Source organism: Metarhizium brunneum, chromosome 1 (genome assembly GCF_013426205.1).
Source record: "Metarhizium brunneum chromosome 1, complete sequence".
Taxonomy (NCBI): domain Eukaryota; kingdom Fungi; phylum Ascomycota; class Sordariomycetes; order Hypocreales; family Clavicipitaceae; genus Metarhizium; species Metarhizium brunneum.
In genome coordinates, this window is record NC_089422.1 from 6,868,714 (window position 1) to 6,881,943 (window position 13,230).

General features: G+C 48.5%; 6 protein-coding genes across 6 annotated transcripts; 3 read left to right on the forward strand and 3 right to left on the reverse strand.

The window, feature by feature from the left end:
- Nucleotides 1-1,517: 1,517 nt before the first annotated feature.
- On the reverse strand, nt 1,518-2,084 carry G6M90_00g020920 (uncharacterized protein; the record flags this gene model as incomplete). The annotated part of the gene is made up of 1 exon (XM_014692968.1): nt 1,518-2,084. One exon carries the CDS (start codon nt 2,082-2,084, stop codon nt 1,518-1,520), a length of 567 nt encoding a protein of 188 aa, XP_014548454.1.
- A 1,942-nt stretch (nt 2,085-4,026) lies between these two features.
- G6M90_00g020930 (uncharacterized protein) lies at nt 4,027-4,557 on the forward strand (the record flags this gene model as incomplete). Its single annotated transcript, XM_066129865.1, has 1 exon — nt 4,027-4,557. The coding sequence occupies one exon, from the start codon at nt 4,027-4,029 to the stop codon at nt 4,555-4,557; it is 531 nt and encodes a 176-aa protein (XP_065985788.1).
- Nucleotides 4,558-5,533: 976 nt separating this feature from the next.
- Nucleotides 5,534-6,292, reverse strand: sdnD (Methyltransferase; the record flags this gene model as incomplete). The annotated part of the gene is made up of 1 exon (XM_014692967.1): nt 5,534-6,292. The coding sequence occupies one exon, from the start codon at nt 6,290-6,292 to the stop codon at nt 5,534-5,536; it is 759 nt and encodes a 252-aa protein (XP_014548453.1).
- Nucleotides 6,293-7,736: 1,444 nt separating this feature from the next.
- ugtA1 (UDP-glucosyltransferase) lies at nt 7,737-9,110 on the forward strand (the record flags this gene model as incomplete). The annotated part of the gene is made up of 1 exon (XM_014692966.1): nt 7,737-9,110. One exon carries the CDS (start codon nt 7,737-7,739, stop codon nt 9,108-9,110), a length of 1,374 nt encoding a protein of 457 aa, XP_014548452.1.
- A 1,874-nt stretch (nt 9,111-10,984) lies between these two features.
- On the forward strand, nt 10,985-12,058 carry G6M90_00g020960 (uncharacterized protein; the record flags this gene model as incomplete). The annotated part of the gene is made up of 1 exon (XM_014692965.1): nt 10,985-12,058. The coding sequence occupies one exon, from the start codon at nt 10,985-10,987 to the stop codon at nt 12,056-12,058; it is 1,074 nt and encodes a 357-aa protein (XP_014548451.1).
- Nucleotides 12,059-12,536: 478 nt separating this feature from the next.
- G6M90_00g020970 (uncharacterized protein) lies at nt 12,537-12,980 on the reverse strand (the record flags this gene model as incomplete). Its single annotated transcript, XM_014692964.1, has 1 exon — nt 12,537-12,980. The coding sequence occupies one exon, from the start codon at nt 12,978-12,980 to the stop codon at nt 12,537-12,539; it is 444 nt and encodes a 147-aa protein (XP_014548450.1).
- Between the last annotated feature and the right edge of the window lie 250 nt (nt 12,981-13,230).

The window sequence follows — 13,230 nt, forward strand, 5'->3', positions numbered from 1 at the left end:
CCCAGGCGGAAGTTCGGGCCTCATGAAGAAGAGGTCTGCATCGTCCGAATTCTGCGCGAGCCGTTACCATCTTTGTCGTCTTTGAACAGCGTATCGCCATGCGTGTAGAGCATTGCCGTTGAGAGTGGGAAGCAGGTTTCGGGTAGATGCACCTCTGAGCAATGAAGCTACATATGTAGTTTCCGAGACCATTTCACTCCTACAGAACGTCAGAAATTTGTGTATACAGGACCTAGTAAATTCACTTTAGCCACGAGCTCTCAGCGTCATCGGAGCAGTGCCCTTGTAAAAGGCCCTTGCGTTTTTTCCCCTTGTTTTTATGCTGGTCGATGAATCGCTGAACGTCTTACGTTTCTTCGGGCTCAAGGGCGTCATCTCGCTTCTACGATGACGCTGAAAACTCGTGGCTACTCGTGTGTGATTTCCCCCAGGTGCCGTCACGGGTGGGTGCTGATAACAGAGTGACTCTGTGAACCTCGTAACCCTTAGAGGTGTTAAGTCTCAATTGCTGTCAATTGCCTTTTTGGATTATGTCAATACTCCTGGTGGATCCCTGTTAGCCCGCACGCGCGCGTGCATTGGTTCCTCGTCATTGATCTCTGATACTTTTAGAGCAAAATCGAAGCATTAAAACCAAACATTACCATATTGATACTTTTCAGCGCAGGATGAATTGGCCATGTAAGCTGTCAAGAAGCCTCAAATATTGGCCTTTCCATGCCAAAACCCCAATCTTTAAACCGGCTGCCGTATCCCTTGGAAGTTGGACAATGCCCCAATTAGTTGTAGCGGAGTGAACACGGTCTTTACCACTTGGCTTGTTCCACAACAGACATCTATCGTACATCCATACCATCTTACGTAGCTCAGAGCTATTGCCCTTTCTTGTAAAGTCCAACTGCGCTACCGCCTGGCTCTGAAAGCAGGTCGTGAGATGTTGTGAACAGGAGTAATGTCTTTGGGCATCTTGCTGCTCACCGAGTCTCTCCCGTACTTTGCATATGAGCATGATGCAAACCCAACCCCCAACGCCGCGACAGCTGTACGTGCAAGTGTCAGGGTTGCAAGCAGATGCAAAGATGCAACCATTCGTGTTTTACGCCCTTGTTCCTCGTAGCGCCCATCCCGCGCTCTGTACGCAATGCGAAAGCTGCCGCTGAGACCGGGTCTTTTCGGATCTTCCTGTTGGCGAGAGCCCAGGTTGTTCAAACAACTCTGTACCTGTGCGTTGGCACTTTCAAGGAGGTGTTGAAGTTATTTCTTCCAGATAAATATGCGGACCGCTGTCCAAGACCATGTGTTTACTTTGAATGTCATGATAGTATAAAACATCACAGAAAGAAAGGAGATTGCGAGGATTTGTAAGGCGTAATTGACGGCACATCAAGTACCGGATACAGTCATGACTGTCAACAAGCTATGCAGACAAGTAGCAAACAGCAGCAGTAGACATGAGCTATAAATGGGCTGGGCCCTTCTCGTCACTGCATGATTGGCCTTGTCCCTTTGTCAATCAATCAACTCAGAAGACCTTGCAGCCAGGCCCAAATTTGAGTCCAAACCCCCTTCACCGTCTGCCAGGCAGCCTTGACTTGCTCCCAAACTTGACTGAGCCACTCGACTACAAACTCAAAGATTCGTTCAACTTGAGTCAGAATGGTGGACCAAAACAGCATGAACCCGTTGCCGAGGGCATCCCAAAAATCGGCGGCCCGCTGCTGCTGGTCTTCGGGGAGGCCCTCAAGCAGGGCCAAAACTCTCTGCGTGCTCGCATCGATATTGGCAATGGACTCTGCTTTCATCTTCTCTCCTTGTGCTTTGACCCGTTCTATAGCAGTGGGTTTATCCGCATGGCCACTCTCCAGGTCTTCGGTGACAGCCTGGTGCTCATCAGTGATACCCGAGTGGTAGGTGGCTTGGTCCTCCATGACCACCTTGACCTCTGGGAACTCATTGGCCATGGACTTTAGATCCTTGTCGCTGTATTTGGACTTGTCATCTTGAATCTTGGAGAAGTCTCCGGTTTGGATGGCCCGTTTGTATGTGGCCGCGGAGTTGAGAATCTGAGCTTTCCACGACGCCATCGTGTCTGTATGTACTAGGTCGCAAGTCTCGTTAGTTTTAACAGACAATAGTGTTTGAAGACGCGAGATGGGACTAGGGGCAGGGGGAGCATACAAATGTAACGTGAGATTACTGTGGTGTAGGGCGAGCAACTGGAGTGAACAGGATTTCGGCGTTTGAATGATGCTAAAACCAAGTGTAAAGAAGGCAAGTCGGATGGTGCTGTGTGGCCTCCTTTATATGTTATTTTTTTTACTTCAACGTTGTATTACAAGACATCGACTACCACCCCTCTCTAGATGTCTCTCCCCGTGTTTCTTCACTGGTCTGAGACACGAGCATCCAGATGCAGGCAAGTTCGGCACTCTGTGTGTGACTCTGCGCGACGAGAGCAACCCCTTTGGCCAAGTCTCAGCCTTCCATGTCTCCTTCACCGCATCTCGTACATGCTGGGCACACTGACCGAGGTGGGGAAAGATCGATCTATTGATAGGAAAAAGCAACAGACACTACCCAAGCCCGAGCCCAAGCTACTTCTCGGCGCCAAACTGGCGATTTGCTGCCCAGCAGCTCGCCCGAGGACACACGCCTGCATGTGTGGCTGGCTGAACACCAAGCTACGAAAGACGACGATCCGTACTCTACCGCTGCAAGTGAGCGCTTTCAGCATATGCGGGGTATTTCGGCTGCCAGACTGGAGATGTCTAGTAACACCGGTCACCAGTAACTATACTACTATCAGGCGTGTCGTTGCTTGTATTAATGGTCCATCTCATATAGTGCCATTGGCGTATTGTCTAAGAATGAAAAAAAGCTGCTATATCGTAGATTTCTTGAATACACGTTGACCCCAGTCAAAATAAGCGCGGGAGGAGCCTCAAAGTCATGGATGAATTTGAGGGATTAATTCATACAGCAGCAGAACCTGTAAGAAGTCACCAGCAGGAAAGCAGGTCAAAGGATCTTTATTTCGGTGCAACCACACCTCTCGGTACTCGGTAATGCTGTTTGGTTCAACCTTCCCCCCCGCTGTGGTTGTCTTTCCAGTTGCATCCGGTTATGCTGTGGAACAACCAACGTGGCACCACATACGATCTGTGGCAGAATATATTTGCACACAGAAAAGTATACACTACTACGCTACAGCATGTTAGAATATGGAGCGTGATAGCGAGTTACCTGGTCTTGTTCAATAGTTTTTGTCTCCCACTATAACTAAACCTCTGTGTAGCGGGCGGTTTGTTTACGGCCGCATATGTCTGCATATGGATCTCAACAGCCATTTGCAAGCTGAGCCTCTTAGTGTTACCACTTGAGTCCGGCAGTGTGCGTGCCGATCCCATCGTCGGAGACTAGAGGATAGTTTATCGCTTGAAAAGTGTGATGAAGGCTGAATGGAAGGTGAAGGCAAGTGCTTAATTCATTCAACAACCGGCTTTATTTTTAAAGGTTCTTAACTTTCTTAAAATCGTTTAAGGTGACAATGTCATAGTTATATCAACCGTTGAGCATTTGAACCTAGAAGCCTAAGGCCTCAACTAGGCCTTGAGCCCTCATGTAACTACGATCAGTTTTAGGCCCAGCCCATCCTACAATGCTACGTGGATTTCCTGTAGTAGAGGGCATTAACCATGCATTGCGCAATGAAAATAAGGAAAATGGGCGCCCGTTTCATGTAGTGGCTAGGTCTAGATTACATTCAGCTTTTCGTATAACTATTTCGTATGACTCATTGTTACTATTCGAAGAATCGTGTTTCTCGTCACGTTCGACGCCCGATCCGCGTGGCTTCTCCTTCCCTAAAGCCAATTATACTACCTCTCGCATCATTATATGCCAAGAATATCTCGTAGTCGTAAAAGTTGTTTACAGCATTAAAGTAAGCTATCTCATCTCACTGCCCTCTTCTGAAAGCTTCGAGTATTCGTGAAGACTGACGAAACGCTTTGCTACATGTTAAAGATGCTGGGCATCTTGGATATCCACGTACAGGCCGACTTGCTGAAAACGATCCGTCCGATATTCGTTGCCTCGGGCCCCTTCTGCATGATATGTCCACAGGAGCTTATTGAAGACTCAAACGGCCACATTCATTGCATATGTGCTTGCACGTTGGCCATTGCAACAAATGTGATGACCGTTTTGGATAGCGAGCCCGTACCTTTCTCGTACGAAAGGATGCTTAGTGGCACCATGAGCCATGAGGAGAGAATGCAAATGGCTAACCCTATACTATCGGGCGCGAAGCAATACTTCGCCTGCCTCAAGGATGCCGATCTTATTGATGTTCGGTTTGGCACGGTTAGAGTTCCATACGGGGACGGACACAGCATGGATTTACATGACGCAGCCAGTGAGCACCATAGGCGGAATTATCCAGGATGTTACCGACTTGGCGACGGGTTGTATGTTAATGAAGCAATGAAAGTTGCTTATAGTGTCTACAATGCCGAGATGCTGATAGATTGGGTTGGCGCTGACATTTCCGGCTGACACGCGGCTCACAGGCATTTCATGACCTCTTTCATTGGTCATGGATAAACTACAGAGTCAGACTCATCTTGCCTGAATTGCTGAATGCATGTTATATGTCAAGACGAATTTATATTCTTTATGTGGCATATGTCAAGTAGCCTCGGCACTAGTCAGATATGAATATCGTCTCTACAATACCTTTGTAGATAAATTATACAACACAAAATATTGGAAGAATAGTGGTTTCGATAATACGTTGTTACACGGATGACACGTTGCCATGAAGGCACGGGCCGGACCTTGAACCCGACGATAGTTACACAAAGGCTCTGATCACGAGACCTAGGACAAGGTCCCTCACCGCCTCTTGATATAAATAAAGGCCTTCCGCCCTCAGGGCTTTAAGAAAAACTAAGAACCTTTAATATTAAAGCAAAGTATTAGCTGAATACGAATGTTGTTCCAAGCCCCTAAATACTAGGCCCCTGTCACATACGTGGCTGCCGCTCGATGAGCCACGACACCGATCCAGCATAAGATCTTCAATCTGGTCTTTTGTAGTTAGCAAGTTGGAGGAAATATATGTCACTTCACATAACTGGCAGGCAAACAAATAGTATGGCGTAACCTCTTATTGATGAATAAGCTGCAACAGTAGTCATGTGTAGTGGATGGTCAACCATATACATGCAATGCCATCCAATTTCCGTGACAGGTCTGCAGATGAAGACTTCACTCCCAATTTCGTTTCCAGAATACCATGCGGCAGTAAGAATAGCATGGAGAGTCAAGATTGCCATGTTGTAACCGAAACATAATGATCAAGGCGGCAGCAAAATTTTTAATCATGATATTTATCTATCTCGTAGTGAGGTTGACCTGTGCCAGCCGTCTCAGCTCATGGAGAAAATAGACAGTTAACGCCGAAGCTGCATTTCTTGTCATGTGCCTTTGCTCTAGCTATCAAGTGTACAAGTCAAATACAATGGTCAAACTAGTGATGAACCCGTTTAGCTACCATCATGTACATCGGCATCTCTTTCGGCGCCCAGTCCGCCAACTCCTTGGAAGTCTCAAATCCCTTCTCTCGCAAAAGCGCTTCAGCTTCTTCCAATGCTCCATTGTGGTCACAAATCTCCAAGGCAATGTTTTCAATCAAGTCCCAGTGTACATTATCCAGTCCGCGGAAGATGTCGAGCTCCGCTCCTTCCACATCAATCTTGAGCAAGTCAATACGCTTCAGGTCGGGAAGGTCGTTTAGGAACCCCGATAGTCGCTTGACGTCGACCTGGACCTGCTCGACCTCTCTTAACAACTTGATGACAGGGTGCTCAGAATCTGCCCTCTTGATAAACTCTTCTTTTTCGCCGCCATGCAAGGTTGAGTTGCCGGGCATGCTGGGATAAAAAGTCAACGTCTGGTTGGCATTCTCACGACCCAGGCCGCACTGGTAGACCTGCACGCCTGAAATGCTGTGCAGCTCCATGTTCTTCTTGAATGTGTGGAAAGTCGTCGGTGCGGGTTCGAATGCTAGGATTGTGGCAGCCGGGTATTTCTTCTTCATGTACAGGCTGAACATGCCAATGTTGCCTCCCGCATCAATCATGAAGGCGTCCTTGGGGAAGGGTGCGACATCATAACATTTGTCTTGAAAGATTTCCTTGTGGATGAATTGCGTCTCCATGGCTGCCTTGGGGTTGGCGTAGACGAGAAAACCGTCCGACATTTCTAGTTTCTGTATTTCGGCCGCCATGATTGCGCGAGCGAGATGTTAAATTGTTTGACGGGTTTATATTTCAAGTAGGAGATTGAAGTCATAAATGAAGGTGTGGAGGAATTGGTGTTTGGGCATGAAGACCCTACTTATACACATATGGCCATTGGGTATCCAGGCTTGGTGTGTTGCCGAGTCGTACAGACTGCCTGAGGTTCATTTCTTCCACCTTCAAACAGCTTCGTCAAGTTTTGCCAACGGCAGAGAAACAACGGCCATGCATATTGCCAAGTTATTGAAGCCGCTTCGTCAGCGGACAAGTCTGCTGCATGACGGTCGACGATGTTACACTATAATATCCATATGTAACCCTATCCTGCGTCCGGCCGTTCCGTGGCACGGGAGATTTTTCTTTTAATTTTTCCTTCCACTCATAACCTAGCTGGTGTAACCGAAAAACTTGAATTGCGAAATTCTAGGCATTTGGCCTATAGGTTAAAGCAATCGGCATCTCTCGGCGTCCGAACAGCAAGGCAGCGGAAGAGCGAAGTGCGAAGTGGCAAGATCTAATTCACATGATTCACACAGTTATCCACTACTATTATACACTCCTCATGTATATTATGTTTGATAATAGCTGGTTAATTTTGTCTTGCGGGAATGGGGAAAATAATGAATCAAGCCAGATGAAGCGACAAAACTGACATTACACTATGAGCTCGGCAACCGAAAATCGAGACTGCACAAGACTATATTACCCCACGATTGAATAAAATTTCATATTCTGTATAAGTGGGTACGGCAGATGGGCGCATGAATCGACGTACATGTGTGTAGCCTATTCGGCAATGGACCTCCGACCAACCATCCGACACGGTGATGCCACATCTTCTTGGCACTTTCTTGTACACATAATGCTTAGACATCACAATGGCGGTCGGTGCTTCGGCCGCAACCTCTTCAAAGCCGCCCGGCGTGATGAGATGCATATAGTGCAACATCATGCGGGAAAACAAAGGTGGCGATCGGCAGTCGCGCCTTCGGCCAAGGCGTCTCCCATAATTTGCAGTGTGGCTTTTGACTTTGTAGGACTCGAAATAGGAGCGGGATCGGAGGCATGCGGGCGGAATACGTGATGCCCCTTCCACACGTGCTTGTCTTTCAGGAAGAATTTTGCCAACCGAGACATCGAGAAATTCCAGCCCATGGTAGCATCGGGCCCCGACATCAATGTTATTGGTCGGGGCTCACAAATGTCAATATCGTGGTCCCGTAGTCGCTCCATATTCTCTGGGAGAGAACATGGTCTGTTATTTCTAGATATAACTGCGGCACCCTTGAAGCGTCCATCAGATTCCCTGTTGTACGATATGGTCATGACTGTGAGCTACAGCAAGTTTCATGGGCTGAACAGTCAATTTATACTCGTTAACGCATATTCTCGAAACCCCTTTTGCCTTTTACAAGAACCTCACATTTCACCATGACGGCATCGAGTCTCATTTTCGCAAGTAACGGGGGTGTGGACAAGACCAGGCTCAAGATCTTGGCCTGCGCTTCCCCCTTCACAGGCCACACGATGCCCATCATCAATATCGTCGAGGTTTTAATACAGCGGGGATATGATGTCACATTCATCGCAGGAGACGAATTTCAAGAAAGAATTGAACGTATCGGTGCCAAGTTCTTCAGCGTTCCCACTATCCATCTTGTACAGCCGCCGGAGGAGAGAAACCCTTCTGGGCAAGAGTTTGCAAGAATGCGGCACAGCCTCCTGAAGTACTTTATTGAGCCAACAGAAGCTCACAAAAACGTCTTGTACAAGGTCTTGGAGCACATGAAGAGAGAGGCGCCCACGCACAACATTGTCATCCTGACAGAGACGTTCTATTTGGGACATGTCCCCATGTATCTCGGCGCTGCACTACCACGTGGCTTCACCAAGCGGCCGAGGACAGTCAATATACACGCTGTTCCCTATACTTTGCCAAGTCGGGACACTCCGCCGTTCTGTCTAGGGCTCATCCCCGATGGCAGAGAGGAGAGTCGCGACACATACCGTGCTCAATACGAAGACATGGTAACCGTCACATTCGCCGATGTCATGGCAGCTCATGAAAAGACGCTTCGAGAGCTGGGGGCAGTGAATTACAAGGCGGCCTTGCCGGTCGACGCTCTCGCCACCGCTGCAGATGTCACTCTCCAAATGTGCCCCCCGAGCCTGGAGTACAAGCGATCGGACATTCACCCCAAAGTCAGATTCGCAGGCGCGCTCAACCATCGTCCCGCCAAAAAGAGCTTCGTTCCTCCCAGCTTCTGGGAAGATGTCACTCGCGGGGACAGGATCGTCGTCGTAGTTTCGCAGGGAACCATTGCTGTCGACTACGCAGATCTACTTATCCCCGCTCTACAAGCACTCAAGCATCGTTCAGACATTTTTGTCGTTGCCATCCTCGGCCATAGGGGGGCAAGTCTCTCTGCTGAGGTTCAAATACCGCCCAATGCTCGGGTTATAGATTATCTTCCGTATGATGCCGTTCTCCCATATGCCTCTGTCTTCGTGATGAATGCAGGCTATGGTGGGTTCATACAGAGTGTTTTGAACGGAGTGCCCATGGTTCTGGCGGGTGGTTCGGAGGACAAGCCGGAAGTGGCTGCTCGTGGCGAATATTCTGGTGTGGCCGTCAACCTGAGGACTGCGACGCCCTCGGAGGCAGAGATTCGTGGAGCAGTCAGCGCAGTCTTGAGCAATCCAAAGTACAAGAAACGCGTGCTGGAAGTCAAGAAGGAAAACGAGGAAATGAGGGCAATGGATACTGTCGAAAGGGCGATTCTTGAGATGGCTGCTATCAGCTGAGGCGGCGTTACAAGATTCCAAGTCGAAGTATGCAGGATGTATGGAGACACTTCGCCCTTGTGAATGATACAGTGTTGAGGGCTGCTTGGTCTGTATGAATTCCTCATTAATGACAGAGTTCACAATTCAACAGGAAAATGCGGATGTGTTGGAGTGTTTCTGCGAAGCAAGAATTGCCTTTGATACAGATAATGGTTCTTTGGGTTGGACCTGTTTCTAAACACCAGCATACTTTGGTCGAGGTATACCGGGCTCTGAAAACAAATTCTCCACTCTTCCTGTTTTACATATATTCAATTACGAATTCTATTCATTGTTCATATTCCACCTTGCCAAGACCCAATATAAAGCGGTGTTGGCCAATGTTCCGTGACCCTTATTATCTCCCACCACCGACCAAAAGCGATGGCACGAAGCGCTGTATTCCGCGCGCTCAGCCGCGCTTCGTACGTTTGATCGGGAAGCCCAATGCGTACATATGCTTGATGTAATGGCATTGTACACTTACTTGCATCTTTGAAACCAACACAATTTGTTTTACTTTACAGAGTTAGGGTTATGGATTCCAGAGCGTCTGACAAAAATGAAGATTCACTATGCATCTTTAACAACTACCCCGACCACTTGGAAGCCTAGTCCGCGGCGACTTCCAGTTATTTGTACAGACACACGGACGAGAAGAAGGACAGTGATAAAATGAAGTTGCCCTTGCGCGCAATCGCAGAAATACAGGTCGAGGCTGATAATTGCGCGACCAACAGGGCACTGACGAGCTCAAATTAGATGTATAGAGCCTAGCAAATCTACACATTGATGGCTTATGTAGAACCCTTTCCAAAGTAGCCGCGTTGCGCTAAACTACTCGCGCTAATAGTATGGTCATGTCGCGCCTTAATCACTTTGAATTCAAAAACAAGACGATCTTGCTCGGTTCCCATTGGCTGGACCTGAACACCTTCCTCGCTAAGCCGTGACACTCCGGCCCGCAGCAAACTTGGCAAGGCAGCGGGCCGAAACGGAATTCGTGGAGATTTAAACGAGCGAGCCAACCAGACACGGTCATGGTGTGGGTCTCCTCCGCATCTTCCATGGTAGGCGGTAGAAGCGTGACGGTCGAGATCTGCAACTCCTGATGTCCTCAACAAATGTATGGTCAAAGCTCTACAAAGTTCCGCTGACCGAAACACCAACCAACGGCTGTCAGGCCCTCCTTCTGGACCCAGTCACCCAGAAACAAGGTTCATCCACGGTCTGAAGATACACCAACAAATAGCATGCCCAAACCTAACCATGCCCGGAGCAGGAGGTGGGCTCCAAAGGTTAGAACCGGGTGTCTCACTTGTCGGTTCGTGTTCACACACCCGTACTAGTTATCAAATATCTTGTTATTCCTGCATGAAGAATGTCATTAACCTGAATCCTGGGTACTTGCCAGACAGCGTCGAGTCAAGTGCGATGAAGACAAGCCCAGCTGCAATAAGTGTTCATCTACGGGAAGAAAGTGTGATGGGTATGCATATCATAGAGCGCTGGGGAAGCCGAAAATCACGCCACAGCCTGATCTTACATTAGCGCCTCCTGGGATTGAATCCAGTCATATGCACAGGCAGGTGTTCACGACGCTCTGCCATGCAACCGTAAACCGAATTGCCGGATGCTTCGATCTTGCATTCTGGGCACGCGACATCTTGCGGGCTACTCAAGTAAGCCCAGCGGTGTGGCACGCTGCTCTTGCATTAGCGGCTATGGACAGTCGGAGAAGGATCCCTGCAGAGACAGATACGCCCGCCCGGCAGCGGTATTACACGTTCTCGCTGTTGGAGTATAATAAGTCCATCCATCAGCTTATTACTATTGCGCGCCGGAACGACGCCATGTCGTTGAACGACCAAGAAACCATACTCATATCGAACGCGCTACTCTTTGGACTATGTTGCTTGCAGGGCCATCAAAAAGAGGCAACGGCGCATGCACGCAACTCGATCGAACTTTTCTATCGTTGGAGGTTTTGGGAACATGCAGAGAAATCAGAAGCTTCTGCTACTCGCAGTAGTTTGGTTCATTCTGGCTCTCTCATCGCCTTGATTATGAGCTTTGAGTGTCAATTTATAAACAGACTTGGCCACCTAATAAGCCCTACGTGTCTTGGGGATCGCAAGCTATGGAAATCATCATCTGAGTCATTTACTTCGATAACAGATGCCTATCTAGAATTCCTACCTCTTCTTACTAGCTTCATGGACGCCACGAGGTTTATAGGCTCGCCTCCGGACCTGGTACAGCCTCGTCCAGATGTACAAGTCGCCTATCGCTACGAATTCATCAACTGGAAGACAAAGTTTGACCGTCTATTGCGGCTGCGTAACCCCAGCACACCATCCGATCTCGAAGGCATAGCGATACTACAGATGTTTTTCACCACGCTGGAAATAGGCTTCAAGATCGACCTTGCCGCCTCGCAGGTCGCGTATGACGTATGCGAAGACCTGTTCGAAAATATAATTCATCAAGCGGAGGATCTTTACAAGATACTAGCCGCGGGCGTCGATCAGAAAAACCCAGCGTCGAGCTTCTCGTTTACTCTGCCAATCTCGGACGTCTTCATCTACACCGCAAACAACTGTCGCAATAGCGTGCTGCGACGAAGACTCATGTCCCTGGTTCGAAAATGGCCACGCAGTGATGGCCTTTGGAATAGCAAACTCACTGTGAAACTTTGTGAGGCCGTGGTGCTGGCAGAAGAATACTGGATGTCAGCATCTCGCAATAAGCCGGCTCTAAGCGCAGATGTCTGCTACTGTATTCCTAATACCTTTGTTTGCGACAATCACCGGGTCCGGGATTTGGATACTTACTTCACCTCGGAAAGAGAAGCGAGAGTCTTGCTGCGGACTGTGGGGGATCTCAGAAATAACCTTCCAGGCACAGAAATTACAGTGACTTGGTGAAAGGTGAAAGTATTTAGGATGCATTTGGCGATTGGAAGTATACCTCAAGGCGGCTTAATTAGTCGACGTTTAATCCTCAAAGCAAAAAAGGCCCGCTCTTGTGTTTATTAGAACCATATTTCGCGCCGCTCAAAGCTGCTGAAGCTTACACGCGAGTCGGCTCTAACGGTAACTTCTTCTGCAAGTTTCCTATCAATGCCAAAACATATATAAATAGAGGGACATTATCCTGCCTCATAAAGCAAGAAGGGCCATAAAAGAGCACTGTTTAGAAACCGCACAATGCGGATCAATCACCGGGCTGGGACACAGTCTACCATACTCGTGGGACAAAGGAGTACCATTTTTAGAGCTATATAAAGGACAGTCCTGCTAGAGCATTGCTCATTCTGTCTTCTATAGAGCCTTGCTAACTATTCCACCCCGTTCCCTATCTCGCCCCCATCGGTGGGTGGTTTTGGCACAAAGCCACGCAGTCTTAGGCACCATACTTGTCATGCAGAATCTTTCGGTTTACCTCGGCTTGCTCCTGCTCATCGGGCCCAAATGCTTCCGGCGGGTCGATCCCGTCGATTCTCCATAAAGCCGCCGGCCCCTCAAGGACTGCGTACTCGAGATGGATTCCCTTGTCAATTGTAAATGGTCGCATGACGCGATCGATGCTATCCTTGATTACCGTCGCTCTTTTTTGGTCGCCGTCCCAATTTCTTGCAATGTGCGCAAGTTCAATGATGACAAAGCGTGATTGCGACGTGCCGCCTGTGAATTTGTTCTCGTTGGCAATGGGGAAGAAGATGACGTGGACGTAAAATGACGGAAGGCCCTTGGAGACATAGAACTCGGTTGCACCACGGGCAACAGCATCCTTTTCTTCTTGGGTGGTGAACGCGTCTGCGCTATGGTAGATCTTCCAAAGAGGCATGATGAGGTTGAGTTGCGACAAGGTTGAGGTTCTTAACAATGATGGGTGTTGTTCTCAAGCCAGGGAGAGATGTGCAACAAACATTTGGGAAACGGGGAATTTAAATAGATTTCGGTCACCAGAATCCGCGCAACGCAAGGATCCGTAACACTTTCTTTAATTCTACTGAGCGAGCGATGTAACACAGACATGATCACAAATCATCAGCCTCGGCCTTCGACACATACTGTTGTGACCACAGGATGGTTTC